A 21,818-nucleotide genomic window follows, 5' to 3' on the forward strand; every position below is an offset into this window, starting at 1 on the left:
CACACTGTACCAGTCTTTCTTGAAGCTTCGTCTTCTGCCCCCTTGAAGAGTACTGGGGAAAAACTTGAGATGCTGCTGTTTGGGCCCTCTGATGTTGACTGGGAAATATCTGTGATGAAACATGAGGAAAATAAGTTAGCAGCAAAACCAACGGTAATAACATGAGTAGCTGTCCATAGTAATCCCAGATTACAGTTGTATTATGGACCCACAGTCAGTTCTGTTCTGACTGTTCAAACTCTTCTACCAGTAAACATGAATAAGAAGCTTTCTGTTGTTGCACCAGGATTCATAACTCAGTGTTGACACCTTGTTACCACGCGTTTATCCAGGTGAAGTTACTCTCTTGCCATTCATTTCCTCATGAGGGACCCTGTTCCAAGGTCACCTGTTGGTCCAGCAGTAGGATGATCAGCTGTCTCCTGTCTGGCCTGCTGCCTTACTTCTTCCCTGTTCTCTGGACCTGTCGCTGCCTGACCCTGCTCCTCTGCCCTGCTCTGTCTCTGTCCCTGTCTGTTCATGGGTTTGCTCGGCGGTGTTATCTTGGCCTGCATCATCACACATATGGAAGATATGTCCGTAGACTTTCTCTTCATTGTCTGCAAATTACTGTAGCATCACGGCACAGGTGCTGGTGATCTGACGCTAGCGGCCCTTAACACAAGCTAATGAGATGCTCAGTAACGGAGAGCAGCCAGCAGGAGGTTCAGCACAGACACAGTTTACCAAACACACACTATTTGTTCTAAAAGTAAGTACTGTTTGACTGACTTACCTGTTGGTAGTCTGCTTGTCTCAACAGCTGCCGTTGAAAATGACTTCCACTGTCCGTCTCTGAGTTTGGGCAGCAGCTGCTGCAGTGCTGCCTTCACTTGCACTCGGACAACGTAGTTACAATTTCCGAAATTTTCAAATTTGAACTTGACCGATCAGAACTGGGGGGGCCACCGGGGTGGCCAAGTTTTTTTCAGGAGGGGCCGCGGCCTCCCCTGGCCCCCCCTTGATGGCGCCTCTGCCCAGAAATGACATAACCGCAACACGTTCTACAAGCTTTTTATTACAATAAATAGATTTGTATGTTACCTCTTTGTAATCACTGACATTTTGATTAGTAGCTGTAATTTACATATTTTCTCCTTAGTAACTGTAATGTATTACAATGACATGCTTTTTGTAATTTAATAATGTAGTGGAAATACACATAGCTGCTTACTGTGCAACACTGCAGATAAGTCATATTCAACCTCAACCTTTCACTGTCACCTGGCAGCAGACAGCTAAAGTTGCTGTTAGAAGGTTTTTCTCATGTAACATGATTCTGTAGGAACTTGTGTCATACATGGTATACATGTTACTCTCAAGTCAGCATACTGCTCTTCCAACTCCGCTTTGTCTGGACAGCTGGTTGTTCTAAGGAAAGATCAAGTCCATCTTGGGACATGCTCTCATGTATCTGAAACCAGATATAGCTTGTAGAATCCTATAGATGTGGTAGCCTCACTCTGTATTCCTTAGTCTCATCTATGCCTGTGATGTTGGACTCCAAGCTCGTTCACCTACATAAACTTCTTGAATGAATCTTGGACTCCTCTCTTCATTGCTACAACCACAGAAAAGCATCCCTACAGTTGCACTCAAGATTATTCAACTCCCATTACCAATTAGGTGTATTGGCAAAACTTACAAACTTTCAGCTGTGTTCAATGAACAACTAAAACAAGATCAATTGAAATAGCTCACCAGAACTAATATTACAGATGATTTCTCCCAAACCCAATCCCTCATCAAAGCACTCATTTGCAAAATAGGTGTTGTCTCAAGTACACCTGATGCAACTAATAAAGGGCCTCATTAGTTGGATCAGGTGTGCTTGAGATAGAACACATCAAATACCTGGACTGGCTGTGGGTTTGTTTACAGTGACGTTAGAAATATGGGTAAGGGAGACTGAGGCATACGCTGAAAAGAACACCCTGCCAACACTGAAGCATGGTGGTGACTCAGTGATGCTCTGGGGCTGCTTTCCTTCTTCTGGCACTGGAAACCTGCAGCGTTTGGAGGACAAGATGGATTCAATCAAATATCAGGAAATCCTAGGAGAAAACATCATGTCATCTGTCTTTGGACCTTCCAACAGGACAACGATCCCAAACATACCTCAAAGTCCACCAAGGCTTGGCTTCAGAAAAAGTCCTGGAAGATACTAGAGTGGCCGTCACAGTCGCCTGGCTTGAATCCCACAGAAAATCTGATGGGATTTGAAGAAGGCAGTTGCAGCACTTAAACCTAAGAATATTAAAGAGCTGGAAGCTATGAGGAATGGGCTAAGATTAGAGGGGATTCCAGATGTTGATTCTGTCCTGCCAGAGAACATGAGTGTTTACCTATGTAGTTTACACATGCTTCATGAACTTAGGGATGACTTATTCATGGTATCTTAAGGGTTTTGCTGCAAGTATGTTGAGAGCAGGGGCAAGAGCAGTTTTGAGCAACCCATCATTGTTCCCTCTTCTATTTCAGTACCTTCATCATTGAAAAGCAGCCACCCCAGGTGTTAAAGACCCAGACCAAATTTGCAGCCACGGTGCGCCTTCTGGTGGGCGGGAAGCTCAATGTCCACATGAACCCACCTCAGGTCAAGGCTGTCATTGTTAGCGAGCAGCAGGCCAAAGCTCTGCTGAAGAACGGGAGCACACACAGGTGAGGGACACATGCCAGCATGCAGACTTGTGATTATGATAAATGCATTGGTAAAATTCCTGGTGGACACTTGGCTGATACAAAGCTAAAACTGGCTAATATTGGCTAATAAATCTAATATTGGCTGACTACAGCAGCCAATATTAGATGTTATATATAAAAAGGCAATAATTGGTTGATTTTGTTTAATTGATTAAACAAATATAAATAGTATTAAGAGCCAACCATTTGCATGAGTAATTCTCCTTCCTTGAAATGTGGTGATCCTTTCTAACTACTTTCGTTTGCCTTGGTAGTGAAAGCAGTGGTGAAATCCTCAACAACAACTGTGTGATGGAGTATCACCAGGCCACCGGCACCCTCAGTGCACACTTCAGAAACATGGTAAGCTCAGTTGGTTATCTTTTTAGGAGAGTGAGAGGAGTGTGAGAGTGGCATTGCTGGTATTTTGAAATGCCCACTACAATATAGTGGTGTATAGTGGTGGATTCAGTACATACTCAAAACACAGATTTACAGTAACTTAAACAAAATGACAGAGTGAAACATACAGCTAGCGTTATGTTAAATTAGAAACAAATTCCAATGTGTGTGTGTGTGTGTGTGTGTGTGTGTGTGTGTGTGTGTGTGTGTGTGTGTGTGTCCAGTCACTGAAGCGGATCAAGCGTTCGGACCGTCGAGGTGCAGAGTCCGTGACGGAGGAGAAGTTCACAGTTCTGTTTGAGTCACAGTTCAGCGTCGGGGGCAATGAGCTGGTCTTCCATGTCAAAGTAATAAGGAGGGACTTTTGACCTTTTCTACTTGTTAACAGCAGCAGCAGCACACTGAGCTCTGGATGTCTTGGTTGGTTATTGACTGATCAGCTTTACTCTTCGGACATCTGCTACTGATTTCATCTCCACCTTCTTGGACGACTTTAAATAACGACTTCTTTAAGTTCAATATGTTACGGCATCAAAATTCATCAATAATTAATACATTTGAATGAATTCAGAAGACTCTTCCACGTTCATCTTTTACTGTCCCACTTTTTATCTTTGACCTGCAGACCTTATCACTGCCTGTGGTCGTGATCGTCCACGGCAGTCAGGACAACAACGCCACGGCAACAGTCTTGTGGGACAATGCCTTTGCTGAGCCTGTAAGTAGACTGTTTTCTGCATTGGACTTTTTATACTTCACCATATCAGGTGGTGACTGTACTGCATGAAGTCAAATTTCCTGAAAACCTTGCACGCAGTGTCACTTGTGTCAAGTCTTGGATAAGTCTCACAACATTCAATATTCATATTATCAGCAAATCCCTTGTGCAGAGCCACACCATGTATGAATGTATCAACTAACAGCTACTGTGTGTGTATCACAGCCTGATATGTCTCATTTATCTGTGCCATAGTGCTCCAGTGTTATTATGTTATTATTATTAGAAACACATCATTGCAGTGTTATATTGGGTGACATGTTCCTTCATTACCATGAACACACACACAGTATTTACACTGTCCTGCCGTCACTATTCCTCACTAGAGCATGGAATGTGGATTAATGCGCTAATGAAAATAATCACCAACAACTTTGCTATTTACCTCATTTTGAATAATGTTTGCTAAAAATGACCGCCTGTGTTAGAGAATTACTGGGATTTCTGAAAACCTGATTAAACCATATATTGTGATTTGTTTTTTTAAAGATTTAAAGTGTTCTTGGAGCTGAGAGCCACAGCAACTACTTATTATTTTCAACATGCTTTACTCTGCCTAATAGTTTTTGTGACTGTTTTGTCTATAAATGTGAGAAAATGTGAGAAAAATATGTATTCTAATTTCCTACAATCCAGGGTGACACCGTCAGATGTCTTGTTTTGACCAACCAAAAGTCCAAAACTACAAAGTCAGCAGGTGCTTAGCATTTTTTTGCTTAGATTTAGGTAGTTAGGGTTGATTTTTTTAAAAAATGGTTATTCGTTCATCAAAATAGTTGATTAATCGACTAATCATTGCATCTATAATTGATAGATTGGTTAACACGTTAGTTAATAAGAAACAGCAACAATAAATAAAGGCCAGACTTATTTTTTAAACTATATCTCATTAATCTTAATGCTCTTAATCTGTTGCATTCTTTTGGTCTGTTATTCCCCGTTTTGTGCCATTCAGTGTTTTCTGATACTGTGTCAAAACAACAATGGTGAATATAATGAGAGACAGCAAAGCTAAGAAACACTAAGGATCTGAACTGTCCTACTTCTTGTCCTTTGTCTTCCACCCTTTGTGATCTCCTAAGGGCAGGGTGCCATTCATCGTGCCTGACAAGGTGCTGTGGCCCCAGCTGTGCGAGGCCCTCGATATGAAGTACAAGGCAGAGATGCACAGTGGCCGTGGCCTGTCGGAGGATAACCTTGTCTTCCTGGCACAGAAGGCTTTTACGAGCAGCAGCAACAACTCAGAGGAATACCGCATCATGACCATATCCTGGGCCCAGTTCAACCGGGTGAGACCAGCTCCTTTCTGCTGCTTAAAGTTCAGATGAATTTGAGCCCTGAGGAAAAGTTGTGCTCTCATTATAAAGTTTGTTCTCACACTGCATCATCATTTTAAATGTTCTGATGCACACAAACAAAACACAAAAATATGTGTTCATGTGTGCTGATGTAAAATGTTTCATTCATACAGGAGAGCTTACCTTTACGCAGCTTTACCTTCTGGCAGTGGTTTGATGGAGTTGTGGAGCTCATGAAGAAACATCTCAAGCCTCACTGGAATGATGGGTAATGATCATCATGCTGTCTTCTTTTCAATCAACTTGTTTTATTTGGACAGCTTAGACAGCACATTGTGATCAAGGTGACATAACGGAGTTGTATAGGAGAAGAACATGCACCATTTTTTCATAGTACAAGTACTTGCATTTGGGTATTTGCCAACACCAAGTACTTGCTAATACCATGAGATTATACCATTTCCATTTCAATACCGTTATATTACCATATGTAATGGTGCGTTTCCACTAGTACCTACTCGGCTCGACTCGACACGGTTTGGTTGCGTTTCCACCAGCGCTAGTACCTGGTACCAGATACTATTTTAGTACCTCCTCTGCCGGGGTTCCAAGCGAGCTGAGTCGAGCTGACAATGCGACGTCACCAGACTGCAGGTCACTGATTGGCCAGGGAGCGGCGTCATTTGATGAGTCACGAGAGCGACTCATTCACAAGAATCAAACCCGCCATTTTTAAAACCCCAGAAACAGAGACTGTGCGTTTTTATTATTTCTGTGAACGAGGTAAACGGATACACACAAACCAAACGCTCCATGTCCTTAGTTGTGTTTGTTTGTGCCGTATACAAATTACACCACCGGAGTTTCGGGCCACCTTGCTATGACGACTCCGCCCACTTTGAAGTGGTACGCTACTGTAATGGAAACGCAACCAAACCGTGTCGAGCCGAGTAGAGCTGAGTAGAGCCGATTAGGTACTAGTGGAAACGCGCCATAAGTGTCAGTTGTCACTCTACTGCCTAGATGTCAGGTGTCAGTAGCTGTCACAGAGGGTTAGGGTGCCACTAGACGTCACAGGAGGAATTATTAGAAATTACTATAAAAGTAATTATTTGTAATTATCTTTTTGTTTCTATATATTTCATAACAGGGCAATCATAACCTGCTTGGTGGAGGTAATTACACAAAGTGAATGAAAAACAAAAAAGCAGATCATGGCTGCTCAGCATGTTGTGCAGGTCAATCACCCAACCTGTTACAAGAGCCCATCCGCACCACCCAACCCACAAAAATTCTTCTGTGACGGGTGCAGCTCACCTGCCATTTAAAGTGGTGTCTGGTGCGGTTGTATCCCAGCATGACCACATGAACGCAGTATCAATAGTGGTATTGGTATCAGTGAATCCCAGATGTAGAGTAGCCTCACATCTCCATAGAATTGTTCCAGTATTTCCAAAGATTGAGTTGTGGTGGCCAACTTCCTAGGAGGAGGAGGAGGAGGAGGGGGGGGGGGGGGGACCTCTGACCACAGCACTCACACTGCTGGCTGTGTTGGGTGTGGTTAAGTGATTACATGTCTATACTACAGCTGCAAGGTGAGAAGTTGGATCCTGTATTCTTCTTCCTTGTTAAAAGCTGGTGCTAGAATGGGGCACATACTTGTTCAGCGGCCAGCAGTAGGTGTAAGCTCCATGTTGTCTATTGATGTTGAGGTGCCATATTATATCTGTAGCAATGATTAACGTGGGATGCCAGTGTCTTGGAGGGTTCTGGTCGATGCATACTTGATTATGTAATTTGTAAATATTGTAATGTTCCTATTGTGGATTGTTGTTTTTTTTACATTTTTGGTATGTGTCTTTATGCTTACTGCAGCACAAATTCCCCACTTGGGGCCAATGAAAAAGAATAAAGTTGAACATTATCCACAATGTAAGTCGACCACTTGGTTAGATATGTGTGCTATTCATTCAAATGAATTTGAGTTGATTTGAATAATGTGCCGTACTGTGTGGCAGCACGTCCTAGCAGCTCTTGTGCTTTGTTATGTGTTAAGTGTGTTTTTTCAACTAACAATGTTTTTAGATCACAGAGACAGACCCAGCACCCTGATGCATTCATTGTGATATCAGCAAGATTTTAATCATGCCAACCTCACCTCCCATCTGACTGGCTTTGCAGATTATGCTGACAGTCCCACAAGGGAAAACAGGACACTTGATCTGCTGTATGCAAATAGCCCTGTAAGCCTTCCACCACTTGGCAGATCAGTCACAACCTGGTCTTTCTTAAGTCTTCCTTCAAACCCTGTGTACTGAGGCAGCCTGCAAGCATCCATACATTCAGGAAGTGGACACCAGAGGCCAGAGAGTCTCTCAGGTGAGTACGGGGACCTGGTGAGAGCCTTTGGACTTTGGAATGGCCTGCTACTGAACACATCCTAGACCAAGGAGATGGTCGTGGATGGTGTAAGCCCCCACTTCATCCAGTCAACATTCGAGGAAAGGATATTGAGGTGGTGCAATCCTGCAAATACCAAGGTGCACCTGGACAATAAACTGGACTGGAGCCTGAGTAGAGATGCCCCCTGCAGAAAGGGACAGAGCTGGCCATTTTTCCTCAGGAGGCTCAGGTTCTTTGATGTCTGCAGTGAAACGTCTAATAGTATGCCTGTTGGTAGCAGTAACTTGATACGGGACGTTGGGATGAAGGTCTCTCTCACATCTAAGATGTGTGTGTCTATTTTTTTGTTGCGGTATTCAATTAAAATACAAGTAATCCGTACTTTGAAATTACAAGTCCCTGTCGCCAACACAATGGCGACTGAGCCAGTGGCCCACTGACGAAAGCCTTTGCATTTGCAGTAGTCATTGACCACTGGCGGTTAGAATGCTGCATCCAGGGGTGCATTTAGCACATAAGTTGAAAGTTTGAGTTACTGATGTTTGCATGTTTGCACTAACCAAAGTGTGGTTTCTGTAGCAGCAGCAGGACTTCAGGTGGATGTTAGTGATGTGAAATGCGTGGATCCAGAGAAGGATCATGATTTCACCAAACTTTGGTACCTTCATCTGCTTCAACAGGGAAGTTGCACTGGCTTTGATGCACTGGCTGACACGGTGTGTGAATGTGTGTGTTTAGGGCTATCCTGGGCTTTGTAAACAAGCAGCAGGCACAGGACATGCTGCTGTCCAAACCTAATGGCACCTTCCTGCTGCGGTTCAGCGACTCAGAGATCGGTGGCATCACCATCGCCTGGGTGGCTGAGAACCCCAACAAACCAGGTACCAAACTACCGTGCTTTTAAGGCCTTCTTACACTGAGTGTGATTCTAAGGGTCATCAATTCACATGTCAGCAAAATAACAACTGAATGAAACAATTCACAAATAGTTTGGCTCTGATGAAATGCAGCGTTAAATGTTTGCTTGAATGTTCATGCATGCACGAGGTAGTATTTAAATCTACAGCAGTTTTATACCTCGAGCCTCCATAAATCCGGTGATTGGAATTCTTGTTGGTTCCCGTCTGTGGCTAGGTGAGAGGCTGGTCTGGAATCTGTTGCCTTATACAACTAAGGACTTCTCCATTCGCTCCCTGGCTGACCGCATCAGCGACCTGAACCACCTTCTCTTTCTCTACCCTGACCGACCCAAAGACGAGGTCTTCGCCAAGTATTACACACCCCCCCTCTGTATGTATCAGCTTGTTTGTATTCACATAAATACATCACTGATGTGAGCTTAACGCACACATCTGCAAATGAGGTTTTTCCTCAATGAAATGAAGAATGCTTTCTTGACATTAACTTATTTTTATATAACCCATGTGGTTTTAAAAGCTCAGTACTTGAATATTATAAAGTTGAATGTTGAATGTAGTCTTTAAGGCAACATATCTCTTGCAGCAAAAGCAGTGGATGGATACGTAAAACCACAGATCAAACAAGTTGTGCCAGAGTAAGTTGTTCTTTTTCTCTTTTTTTAAAACTGTGACAGTAAACTTAAATCACTTCAAATGGACAGGACTGAATATGTAGCAAGTCCCTGAAGTTTAGTGTGATCAAACTGTTCACATACCTACGAGCTGGTTACTATTTATAGTAGTTAGTAACCACGTCTGTTCTTTTTCAGGTGAGTCTTTCATACGGTACTAGATCATTCATTTGTAAAAACAGAACTCTGGGAGAAATTCTGAGTGAACAGAAGTTACATCTAAAATCAATATTTGGTGTGACCACCCTTTGCTATCAAAACAATATAAATTCTTCTAGGTACACAAAGTCAGGGATTTTGTAGGATCATAGTCAGATGTATGATTAGCAAGTTTTTGCTGCATTTTTGCAAATGGAGTTGGTTATTTGATATTAATGGTGTCCTCAAAGCTGAGAAATGCAGGCAGATGCTTATCCATCACACAAATACCATCAGGGTCCCAAACACACAGCCAATGTATGTGTGCACAGTGTGCCCAAAACTTTTGATCACGCCTTATCTTGTTAAAAAAAATAATATAATAAGAAAAATTGTGATGGCAAGACCAACAGCATAGTTAACACTTAGTTTAGTTACTAATTTGTGATTTTGAGTTTCCTGTGCCTTTAAATATTTCTTTTAAATGCTTGCTTGTTGTTGGTCTATCCCAGGATTAGTTCTGTCTCACTTGTAAGAGTTAACGGGAAAGATGGTGTGAAGCATAAGATAAGATAAGATCACATATTCCTTCATTAGTCCCACAACGGGGAAATTTACAATGTCACAGCAGAGAGGAGGAGATATGAAAAGCATACTGGAAGCATACCTGCCATACAATGTATTCGTGTAGGATGTCCCAAAATATATATTTTTTGTTGCAGCAGTGATGATGGACATTATATTCACTTATTAAGTAATGTGTGGCATATGTCCCTGGTAGATTCACCACCCCAAACCCTGAACCCAGTGGAGGAGCTCCCACATTCATGGACCAGACCATCTCTCCCTCTGTGAGCCACCCCAACAACTTTGGTGTCTACCCGTCTATGTAAGCACACCCTTTTACTTCATTTACGTACTTAAGGGAGGATCTCGTAAACACCACGCTGAATAAAGAGTACTGAACTTGTTATACTTGAAGTACATTTTGAATCCTTTCCACCACTGTATGCTCATTTTAGTAAAAACAGAAAAATAGATTACTTCTGCAAGTTGTACAGACCAAGAGTCATTTTCCCTTAATCAAAGTATGGCTACTGTCTCTGGTATTGTCCCCTCAGGAGTGACACCATGTTGGATGCAGAAGGAGACTTTGACTTGGACGACACAATGGATGTAGCCCGCCATGTGGAGGAGCTGCTCCGCAGGCCTATGGCCAACCAGTGGAGCAGTCCGCAGTCCTGAAGTGCCAAACCGCTGCACACGTTTGGGTTCTCTCAATTGTAATAGAAACACCCACACCTGTAATTCCCACTGGACTGTAACCACAGCAAGAAGTGTCCCGTCTTTAGCAGTCGCTCCAGCAGATCAACATCACAGTTCACTGCTACAGTAAGAAATAGCTGTTTACTTGCCTCAGTGTTTCTGTAGAGAAAGGAAACCCACCATCAAAAGTTAGTCTTACTGGTATTTGACAATCATTTACCAAAGTTTCTCAGGGCTGTTGTAGAGCTTGTTTAGGTCAATGGGATTTTTATATAAAACTGTGACAGTCAGTTGCATTCATGTGCCTGAAAAGCTTTTCACTGGCACTGGGAGACTGCTGCATACAATTTCACAGTGGACTAGCTGGCTTTTTTTCTTTTCCATCTACACAATTAACAGTCAGTAATGGGGGATTAAATGCTGACACATTGAATCACTTGTCAAATATGGGAGAAAATATGTTTTATTATTATCTAAATCCAGAAAATTCTTATTGGAAAAAAAAAAAAAGACTTACGGTGAGACTACATAGCTTTTGTTAAATATCAGCCTCTGTGGCCACAAGTATTTACAGGAAGACAGCAGGTGGAATGTTCCTTCATTTTCCAAGATTCATTTGAGTCAGATGCAGGATTCTCTGATGGTATATACAACATATTTTATGAACCAGCAAGAAGTCAAGAATAGGTGCACGCTCTGCTCTACAGCTCTGCTCTACATGCTTGTCAATGCTGAGGAAGAACATCTGCGTTTACTGCCATTAACACAAATGAATGAAGAAAAATTGTAATTGTAATAAACAGCCTCATGTCACCGAGCATAAACAAGGCTTTAGGCGACCTGGCTGAGAGTCAGGAAACAACAAATGTCTCTCCCAGTCAGGTATACTTGAGCTGTCGCTGTCATTGGCTAAGCTGTGTCTTAAGCTTTGAAATGGGATCACACCTGTGTTGACACGAATAATAATCAGGGGTTTTTATAAGGCCCAGTTCTATGTTCTCTGAGGCTGGAGTTTAAACTTAGCTGTGGTTTAGTAAAACCCAGCTGCTGTTGCCTGCAGAAATCATCTAAATGCCTGTAGAGGTCACTGAGCCTGAGGTTTAATTCAGATCTGTTCCACACCTGGTTTAACTAAAGTTACTAGTAGTACTACTGCATAAATCTGTTTTTAAACATTTATACTGATCCCAGAACTGAATGAATGCGCCAGCAAAGGCAGGTAAGAAGAAGGCTGCTAGCATGCCAGCAAATAAACACTACAGGTTTAAAGTGTTTTATGGGGAAGCAAACACATACTGCCTTCTGAGGAGTGATACTGAATGTAAAGAGAAAACTCCACAGGATACCTTAAATATAAACCTGCCACACATCTGTCACATCTGTCCAAATTCACACCTGTCATTTTTGACTGCATATGGGGCCACTGAGTATCTGACGAGCTCCGTGCCACACTCACACTGCCTCAATCAATACACAAATTAATGTTACAGATTATTGCTAATCCTGTAGATTTTAAGGAGACAAAGTTAAGATTGCACAACTCAAATGTTAAACTATATGATGCACGAGGTGATAAAACACTATATTATATTAGTGGTGTTTCTGAATTCAGTCCTCAGCATTTACCATCGCCTAAGAATAATGAAAATCCAGCAATATTATGCAGAGTTTCTCTAATCATCAGGTTCAACTCAGCACACAGCTGTGTCCCAGCACGTTCTGTTTAAGCTAAGCCTGTTCTAAATCACAGCTAAGGTAGCGTGTTTACTTACTTGTTCTAGAAAACATTTTGTTGGTTTTAAGTAAAAGTCATGTACACAGCCATATTTATCTTGATTTAGCTTTGCTGCCATAAGCCACTGGCCATACCAGACCGAGTAGAGTGTTGCAAAGCTCCTTAGAAGAGAATGTTTTGTGGTATTTCTACTTTCAAATGTTCCACAGTCTGGTTTTAAGTACTAATAATAACTTTTTGAATATGTAACTGCTATCATTTGTTGCTTTTCTAGAACATGTTTCCCTCTGATGCTCATGTACGATATTTCCTTACAGCAAAGTGTACAAGTGGTCTTAAGTGCTGTAATTAGGGTCTCATGAATGCAAGAACTGCATAGTGATATCAATATTTTACATGTGTCTTTTTTGCCCAGAAGCAAAACCTAAAACTGTTCATAATTTTCAGCAATTAATTTATGATTGGATAATATAATGCTGAGCAGTCAAAGCCGATCCCAGTGGATACGCTGAAGTGCTGACCACACATGACAAACTCAATTGTCTTTTTTTTTTTAAAAAGTCAACTCTAGTATCTAGTCTTGGCCTGTGGCAGTCCCAGAGAATGACCAGTAAGAGTCAGAGAGCCTTAAGTATATTACATGTACCAATGTAAGGAACCTGTATGACCTGTGCTATCTTACAAGCAAAGCTTTGTTATTTGTCAGTGGTGATGGAGGTATGGTGTTCTCCCCTTATTCTTAACAATATCTTCATGTAATACAATCCAGTCATTCTGTCGTCCTTGTGATGGATGAATTCATCATCAGGCTGAATCCTGCTCCACATATAAAGCTAGATCCTTGCTTATTCTAGAGTAATCTTCGGTCAGTGTTTCTTTTCTGTGTGGACACAAAAGGCTCTGCAGATATGTCAGTGAGTTTTGGTTTGTTACGAGACAGCACCGTCCACACAGGACAGTTTAAAGCCGTCCTCATTTCCACTCTCCTGCAGGGGTGCCCAATACGTCGATGCAAAGGCAGTGCGGGTAGATCACGTGACATTAATAAAAAGAAAAAAGATTTTAGTCTATCATCTATCATCCCTAATTAGGACTTAGTGGTTTAGAGAATGAATGAATGCATAGATCCTTGCTTGACGTACAGGCTGGCCAGTCTGAGATCTCCTCTCTGCTACGGGTCACAGGCAGGGACGTGAGCGGTCAAACGTGCTAGCTACTGCAAAACGAGCAAAGTGACCTAGTTAGCCTTCCAATCTATATCTACTAAAGAGGGGATTCTCTGGGCCGGGGAACAGGATAGGACGGGATCGTCGACTCCACTCAGTGCAAGTCATCAGAGTAAGGTAGTGATGGTTCCCTCACTGTTTGTCATCCATGTTCATTACTGCTTTCCTGTGTAAATACCAAGGGTTGCATCAGTTGCAGTTATGCAGTGTACACCAACATATATTGTATATATAAAGTATAAATATAAATATATGTTTAGCATTTTTAATGTAGGTAGATAATTTTGACCTGGTCATTTTAAAAGTAGCTCGCAAGCCGAAAAAGTGTGGACACCCCTGCTCTACTACTACCAGCCTCAACCAAGGAGTGCCTGATCTCACTTAGAATGAAAATTAACAATAGAAACTTAAGCAAAACTCAATCTGAAATATAAGAACAGGAATATAAATGAACCAAATAATACCTAATGACTCAAATATAGATGGGATCCTTTTCCAACACTTGTGCTGTTTTGTGGTAGAAATTAAATAAAAGCTGAAACACAAACTTTGTGGTGTACTAAATCAAGAAAAGCAAACCAGCAGTTATTTGATTATTTGCTAATGTACTTCAGTACTTCTCCTGTTTGTCTTTGAACTTCAACTTTCTGCGTTTGTCCTCAGAGACACCGTTTTACAAGCGTTTTTGATGTCTGTCACACAGATACACTTAGTTTTATCAAATGTATCAATCCACTGAGATGCGTGTCATCCTGGTTATTATAATGAGAAATGAAAGAAATATTTAGTGTCTCAAAATGCCATTATTTTGAGATTTTTTTTCCTACTTCCTATAAAGCCTTGAATATAAAACTTAAAAGTGTTTGAGAAATGTAAATGTTACTGTACTTTTTAATCCTTATTTTAATTTTGATATTTTAGCACCAGCCATCACTGACGTAAACATATAGTATACTGGCATTCTTTCCAGACTTCTTTCCTGTTGCCATGACTACACGGGTGAGGTGAGAGTGATCTTAACGTGGGTTTTCCAGCCAGAGAGCTGAGCAGAGTGATGAACTGATCCGTCTGTCTGGAGAGAATTGGAAATGTTTCATTTAACACCTGAAAGTAACCTCATCTCATGATCATACTTTGTTGGACTTTAAACTACATTTTCCTACAGCTGATCTCCCACAAGTCCTTATGGCAGAAGGTCTAGTGCAGTGTAGACTGGGCCTGAAAGCTCCGCTGTGAAGCGAGGGAGAGAAACAAAATGTAGAGTTCTGCATCATGTCGTTCCTCCTGCAGCCTAAACCAAACGGACGATTTCCTTAGGTGCAGATATGTCTGATGTGCGTATACTTTATGGTTGTCTGGAACTGATTCTAAATAGTACTAGAAACCCTAAAAGGTTGTATAAAGAGCCAACCATCTCTTGTGCAGCATTTCTGAGCATAAACTCATGTTTCAACACACCACTGTTCTTCCATGAATGCTCCAAATATGTGGTCTCTTGGTTCTGTTCTCTTTGGTTCTGTGGATGGTTCTGTTCTCTGTGGTTCTGTGGAAGGTTCTGTTCTCTTTGGTCCTGTGGATGGTTCTGTTCTCTGTGGTTCTGTGGATGGTTCTGTTCTCTTTGGTTCTGTGGATGGTTCTGTTCTCTGTGGTTCTGTGGAAGGTTCTGTTCTCTTTGGTCCTGTGGATGGTTCTGTTCTCTGTGGTTCTGTGGATGGTTCTGTTCTCTTTGGTTCTGTGGATGGTTCTGTTCTCTGTGGTTCTGTGGAAGGTTCTGTTCTCTTTGGTCCTGTGGATGGTTCTGTTCTCTGTGGTTCTGTGGATGGTTCTGTTCCCTTTGGTTCTGTGGATGGTTCTGTTCTCTTTGGTTCTGTGGATGGTTCTGTTCTCTGTGGTTCTGTGGATGGTTCTGTTCCCTTTGGTTCTGTGGATGGTTCTGTTCTCTTTGGTCCTGTCGATGCATACGTCCTCCCGCTTGGCAGAGAGCAGTCAGGTCTCTTACCACTTGAATAGCTTCCTGTTCCAAATCCATGGATTTCAAACAATCACCTTCATAGAAATTGTTCTTTAAGCTTTTGTCACTGGTGGAAAATCAGTTTTGTTGTCTTGAGCAGTCTTCCTGCAGGATCACAGAGTGGTGAGGACACGGTTCCAAAAAGATGTACATTCATCCGGTATTCACCAGTCTTGTTGCACATCACCTTTGTGCCATCAGCCTTAAGATTCCTTACTGTAAGTTCAATTCAATTCAATTCAATTTATTTTGTATAGCCCAAAATCACAACAGAGTGTCTCACAGTGCTTTACAAAGTTCACTGAAATAAACAAGAAGTGTAAGCGACCAAACAATCTAATAAAGAGTCCAGCAAGTGATATACTCTGTGATATGGGACGCGCTTCCTCATCACTTTGATTCAGCTGGAACCTTTTCAGCTCCTGCACACAGTCTGCTGGAACGCATCAGGAGCGGTAGCTTAATCCGGGATGTTGAGATGAAGCCAGGTGTCTGTTGGGATGTGGTTACCCACTGCTTCATCCACAGCCTTAGGTCCGAGGTTAGCTCTCTCTCTCCCGTCTCCTGGAGACAAATGCATCATATAATCTCGGTTCAAATCGTGTCAGTCTGTCCTCAGCGTTTATAATGTAGACATTTTTATCAAAGGGCCTCTCCAAAGAAGTCAATGTATTTCATCAAAGAAGCTCAAAATGAGCACGGGTTCAAGTGTTCAAGTGACAAACTTGATTCAATGCTATTCTTCATGTATATCTGTCAGCTTCAAGAAAGACATTTTGGTTCCACTTTATAATTCAGGTACCCAGTGATGTGTGTCTGGCACTAACGGTATTCATATTAACTAATGCATTAATGATTACATTAGTTTATTAAGATGTTATTGTTCAGTAGATAATAAACAAACAGCTGATTTCTACCATAATAAGCATTAAATACTTGTTAACATATTTTTACACAGAGTTTACATGTTAATCATATGTTGATTAAGGTGCTAACTAATATTTTTAAATGGTTGATACAGATGTTAACACGTATGACACAAAGTTCACAGCGTGTGGAAGTGTGGAAGCTACTTTTCCATGTAATACTGTGTGTTTCTGTGTGTCTTCATGTAGTTGTAAAGTATACAGAGACAGTACACACATGGAATAAAGCCGATCTGAAGTTGAAACTATTGTGTATATGATACTGTAGAAGCACTGCCGAATAAAATAGAAGAGCAACATCCCTTTAGTGCTAGATTCCACCAATGGAGAGAGAAGGGAAGCCGTGATTAATAAATTAGAGACCACAGGTGCAGAAAGGAGTTCTACTGCTCAACTAGACTGTCGGTTTTGTATATTGAAGGTTAAGGACTAAGGAGGTTAAGGTTAGGAGGTTGTGTTATGCATGCAAAGTGACGTGTTGTCCCTTTTTCTTACTGTGGCTCTGAATGAGCCTGCATGGATAGCATAGTGCCTCGCTAATATGAACAGTTCAATTAATAAATAAAAATCTATTTAAACAGTAGTACAGAGTATTTTGAATGTCAGCTGTGTCCAATTGTATTTTCATTAGTTGTACTCATGATAATATGTCATATATGCTTTAATGACAATTAATGACATTTTTACTGAGTAAACCAGAAAAAATAAAAAAGGCTCTCGTACCCAGATAGAGAAACATTTAAGGGGACAAAATACCAAACTAATCGCAAATTATTTTATCTTCTCTTACTTTTGGTTACAAGAGCCCTTTTCATTTGGGTGTTTTCAGTTTTCATAAAATGTATTGAAGATAAATGCACCGCAACAAACCTGCCAACTACTAACCACTCCAACTGGGAATACAGAAACAAAATGCTGCGACTCTAAGAACATGTTTGTCATTATTTTCATAGAACAGTGACATTTTAAAATAACTTGTAACTTTCAATTCTTTTTTTTTGTAAGATCTAGTATAAAGTCTTTATCTTCTTTAAAGTTGGAATTCATCATTTTCACAACAGATGGTTGTCACAGTGAAGTGATTTCCAGTTAAAAATGTTTGATTAATGTTTAATAGTTGTGTGGTCACGAGGAGCATTATTAAAATCATGCAGTGAATCACAAATTACCCTGCAAATGGGAGGTCAAGAAGTTTTTGGTAGACGCCAGAGCCACACAGTCTGTCTGAAGAGAATCTGCTCTCACACCCACACCAAAGAAAAGTGTCACACAGAGGGTGAGGTAGTCCACGCCTTACTGTTGGACATCTATGAGTGGTGTCCATGAGTGTCTGGTGCCTTCTAGTGTTGGAGCAACTGCATTACAACCCACTGACAGCTCTCTCTCACACACACACACACACACACACACACACACACACACTGCCGATGCAATAAATCACATGCAGCCACATTCTTTACACTGTACGGCACATGTACAGCTATGAGGACGTTTGGTTCAAAGAAGAAAGGAAGGGTTTTAAACCACGGCTGACTGCCAGATCCCAGGACACACTAACACGAAAACACTGAAACTAGTGCCAGTATTCAACCCCAGATCATAATTAGCTCTAACCACGGAATGCAGACACACACAATTTTAAATCAAAAGACCTTTTAATTTGCAGTCAGTCTGAGGCGCTCTGTGAGTCGGACACTGTTGCTCTCCTCCAGCACTTGGACGGCTTCACTTTCCAAATTACTGTATGCATCTGGGACACGTGATCCCGTCTGAGGTGAAGCAGTGCTCTGTTGGAAGCACCTCCGGTGGGCCTGCCTAAACGTGATCAACCATTTTCTCCCAAGCATAGAAGAAAACTACAGCCTGTTGAATATTCTTCACCTAAGCTTGATCCTGTTGCCGAGGGGGGGCCTGCCACTACGTCTTCAAGCCTCTGCTGTGAAAGCATCTGTCAACATCTACACTCATTCATGCGTTTTGCACAGTGCATGTTTCTTTTTTTTTGTGCTCTGTGGAAACACTAGATTTCCTTTCATCATCCGCACTCCTGAAGGCTTAACAATCCAACAGGTGACATCTGCAACCTGGAAAACCATTTGAACATTTGCTGACGGTTTTAATTGAACTACCCCGCATGAAGGATTCATTCTCTCTCCTCCTCTTCCTCTCCATCATCATGTCTCATGTCCACTGAATGTCTGCCTCTAACTTGGTATCTTCCCCGGAGCCTTTCTGTGCTTTTCTCATCTCTCAGGCTCCTGTGGATCCTGGTCCTGGTTCTCCTGCTGTGGTTCTCTGTCTCTGTTTCCTAATATAATATCTGACGCTGCTCATGTGGGGATTCTTGAATCCTTCATGTTGAATTCCTGAATCGTTGGGTCTCTCTCTAATTAAAGAGTTTGGTCTAGACCTGCTCTTTATGGAAAGAGTCTGGAGATAACACTGTTATGATTGATTGATTGATTCATGTTTAACAAATGGGTTGAAGTTTCTCCATCTTCTAAGTAAGATGCTAGTGCTGTTGCTAAAGCTTTGCTAACTGAAATCCCTCCTAGATTGGGGCATTCAAAGCTTCGTCACCTCTGACCACGAACAGCTAAACTTGTTAAGTGTTGTGATGAAACTGGTCTCTCGTGGAATTCTGCAGAGACAAATATCTTGTTTGTTTTGTGCCCCTGAGCATGAATTGTTTATTTTTCCATGTCTATATCATGTCTTCTTTCCCGTCAGGAGGACGTCTGTAGGTCCTGGGAGCACACAAGCTGTCTCTTATTTCTCAGGTCATATTTGTTTCTAAACTTTAACCACTGCATCACTCAACATTTAACCGCCAGATTTTATCCTCCCTTTATTTGATCAGTCCGCGGCGGTCTGGAGCATGTGCTGCCGGTCAACAACATGTGTTTGATGAGCCAACAATACGGCCGGTTCATGCTATGACCGTCCATTTAAATTGATTTCGCCTTCCATCCTGAATGATCATGTTTTTTTTGTCAGTTTTTAATAGTAAAAGGAGTAGTTAGTTTTAGTTTAAGTTTTCTTAACATCGATCATCTAGATGTAGTGTAGTTACTAGTCTGGGTTTACTAGATATGTGATACATCCAGTACATATTTTGAGCTCCCTATAACCCATGTGTGTAAGCACTCATGATGCTGAATTATAAGCCTTCAAACATGCACTGAGGTCAAGGTTCAAAAGTCAGTATTACACAGCAGGAGCCCTGTAGACTCTTCATACTGATCTGTGCTACTTTCCAGGCCAACGCCTTGCTACTGATTTATTTGGTTTAGCTCTATGACAAAGTTTTAATTTTCTAATTGCATGGATACGAAGCATCCCAGGTCGGTAGTTTCAAAGAGCACTTTGAAGGCACACTGGGAATTAAATAAAGTAGCCCAATAGTATAATAGTATATATATAGTTATGAAAATGAAGAAACAAAATTTGATGCACACACATCCAACACACACACACACACACACACACACACACTCTCTCTCTCTCACTGTGCTTTATTTTTCTTTAAGGAATTTAACTACATTACAAAAATCCTCATTAATCCTATGAGATTAAATAGCTTACAGCCGACCAGCAGCAGCTCTAAATGGAATGCAGCCAACTGATAGAGGAGAGCCCAAAACAAGAGTCGAACACACACACACACACACAGTGGACTTCTTATAAAGATACAATTATCGAATATATCAAATATCTAGTACAGCTGAATTATTAATAACACTGCATCTGGATGATCTATGGTAAGAGGAACTAAATTTGTTGGTATATGTCAGATATCTAAGCTAGTACTCTAGGAAACGAGGTTATGGGATGGCAGTTCTTACAGTTACAAAGTAAGGTTGTAAAAAGATTCATCTATTGAATATATCAAATATCTAGTACAGCCGAATTAGTAACAACACTGCATCAAGATGATTTCATTAAGTCATGTAAACAATATAATGGTAATAAAACTTTTTGATTCACAGCTTGTTGGTTTAGTTTAGTTTAGTTTCAACAGTGGACAATAACAACGCCTTATTTGCAGGAATCAGAATTCTGAGTTGTCTAAATTATATTCATTCTTTTTGTTCTTAAACGATCTGATTCCCTCATTCCCAACCAAATCTTTGAGGAGATGAATTCCTGATGTGACCCACTGTTCCCACATGAAGGTCTTGTTGCCTGTCAGAAGGTTCTTACTGAACCATTTATAGGTGAGAGATCTGAGCTAGATTTACTCATCCATGGTCTATACCACTATCCTTAAGGGCTGGAGCCAACCCCAGCTGACACTGGGCAACAGGCGGGGGTGCACCCTGGACTGGTGGACACAGAGACCACTCATGGTCACACTCACAATTAAGAGTCACCAGTTAACATAACCTGCACGTCTCTGGACTGTGGGAGAACATGCAGACCCACACAGAAGGTCCAAACTGCTGACTAGCTGGCCGGCAGGTTTGAACCTGGAACCTTCTTGCTGTGAGGCAACAGTGCCAACTACCACACCACCGTGCTGCCCTGCCTGGGTTGTGAAAAACATGTAGAATATTAATTGATATTGTCTACAGTGTATTAAATCCAAAGGAAAAACTACTGAGACTCATGAACACTACAGCTCGTACAGTCACATCCTTCAGCTATAGCAAGTGTTCTTCCACCTGGGCCTTTTGCATGTATCATACTTATTCTACAAGTATCTATGCTATTTCACTTTTCCATTTCATTGTTAGAGTTCTCCTGAAATGGGCCAGTCTGCTTCAGAACTTTTGTTGCTGTGTATTTTTACTGAAGGACCTCCACTAACAGCATTTCTACACTGTGGTGTTGCTTCTTTTACATCGGAGTCCTTCTCCCGCTGTCCATTTATACACAACCACTGATTGCTGTACTGCTCATGCAAAGAAACGCTCCATCCCTCGTCAGCAGGACAAGGCTGACTTTGAGTGTCAAAACCTAACAATGCATGCTAGAGTTCAGCTGAACATAGAGGCTTCAGGGGAATGTGGGGGGGGGGGGTGATACGCTGCACTCAGGCTTTTCATGCCCATCCTCAGGGTTGAGTCCTTGTGTGTAAAAATACATGTTCAGATTAACCCAACATGAGCAGGCCGTCAGGTCACAGCCGTCTAATCCCTGCAAAAAGCAGATATGAGTGCAAACCACTTAATCTCAGATTACTGTTCTCTTCCCATCTTGCCTGGGAGCAGATATGAAAACCAGATGTGCCATTAACTAATCTTAATATGGACCTCAGTGGGTCACCTGAGGATCATGTGTGCATTAGTGCAGAGTGTGGACCGACCAATGAAAGCAGACA

At 41.6% G+C, this 21,818-nt stretch overlaps 1 protein-coding gene across 1 annotated transcript in view; it reads left to right on the forward strand.

Annotated features, from left to right (window-relative positions):
* The window catches only part of LOC139220322 (signal transducer and activator of transcription 5B-like), a 30,555-nt gene extending 18,394 nt beyond the window's left edge, over positions 1-12,161 (forward strand). The window contains exons 9-19 of the mRNA XM_070852400.1: positions 2,521-2,700; positions 2,997-3,084; positions 3,348-3,470; positions 3,749-3,841; positions 4,984-5,190; positions 5,373-5,467; positions 8,341-8,483; positions 8,737-8,892; positions 9,106-9,157; positions 10,113-10,220; positions 10,453-12,161. Of these exons, the coding sequence (XP_070708501.1) occupies positions 2,521-2,700; positions 2,997-3,084; positions 3,348-3,470; positions 3,749-3,841; positions 4,984-5,190; positions 5,373-5,467; positions 8,341-8,483; positions 8,737-8,892; positions 9,106-9,157; positions 10,113-10,220; positions 10,453-10,576 (1,369 nt within the window). The 3' untranslated portion in view covers positions 10,577-12,161. The remainder of the gene's footprint in view (positions 1-2,520; positions 2,701-2,996; positions 3,085-3,347; positions 3,471-3,748; positions 3,842-4,983; positions 5,191-5,372; positions 5,468-8,340; positions 8,484-8,736; positions 8,893-9,105; positions 9,158-10,112; positions 10,221-10,452) is intronic.
* Positions 12,162-21,818: the final 9,657 nt, after the last annotated feature.

This window comes from Pempheris klunzingeri, chromosome 20 (genome assembly GCF_042242105.1).
Source record: "Pempheris klunzingeri isolate RE-2024b chromosome 20, fPemKlu1.hap1, whole genome shotgun sequence".
Lineage (NCBI taxonomy): Eukaryota > Metazoa > Chordata > Actinopteri > Acropomatiformes > Pempheridae > Pempheris > Pempheris klunzingeri.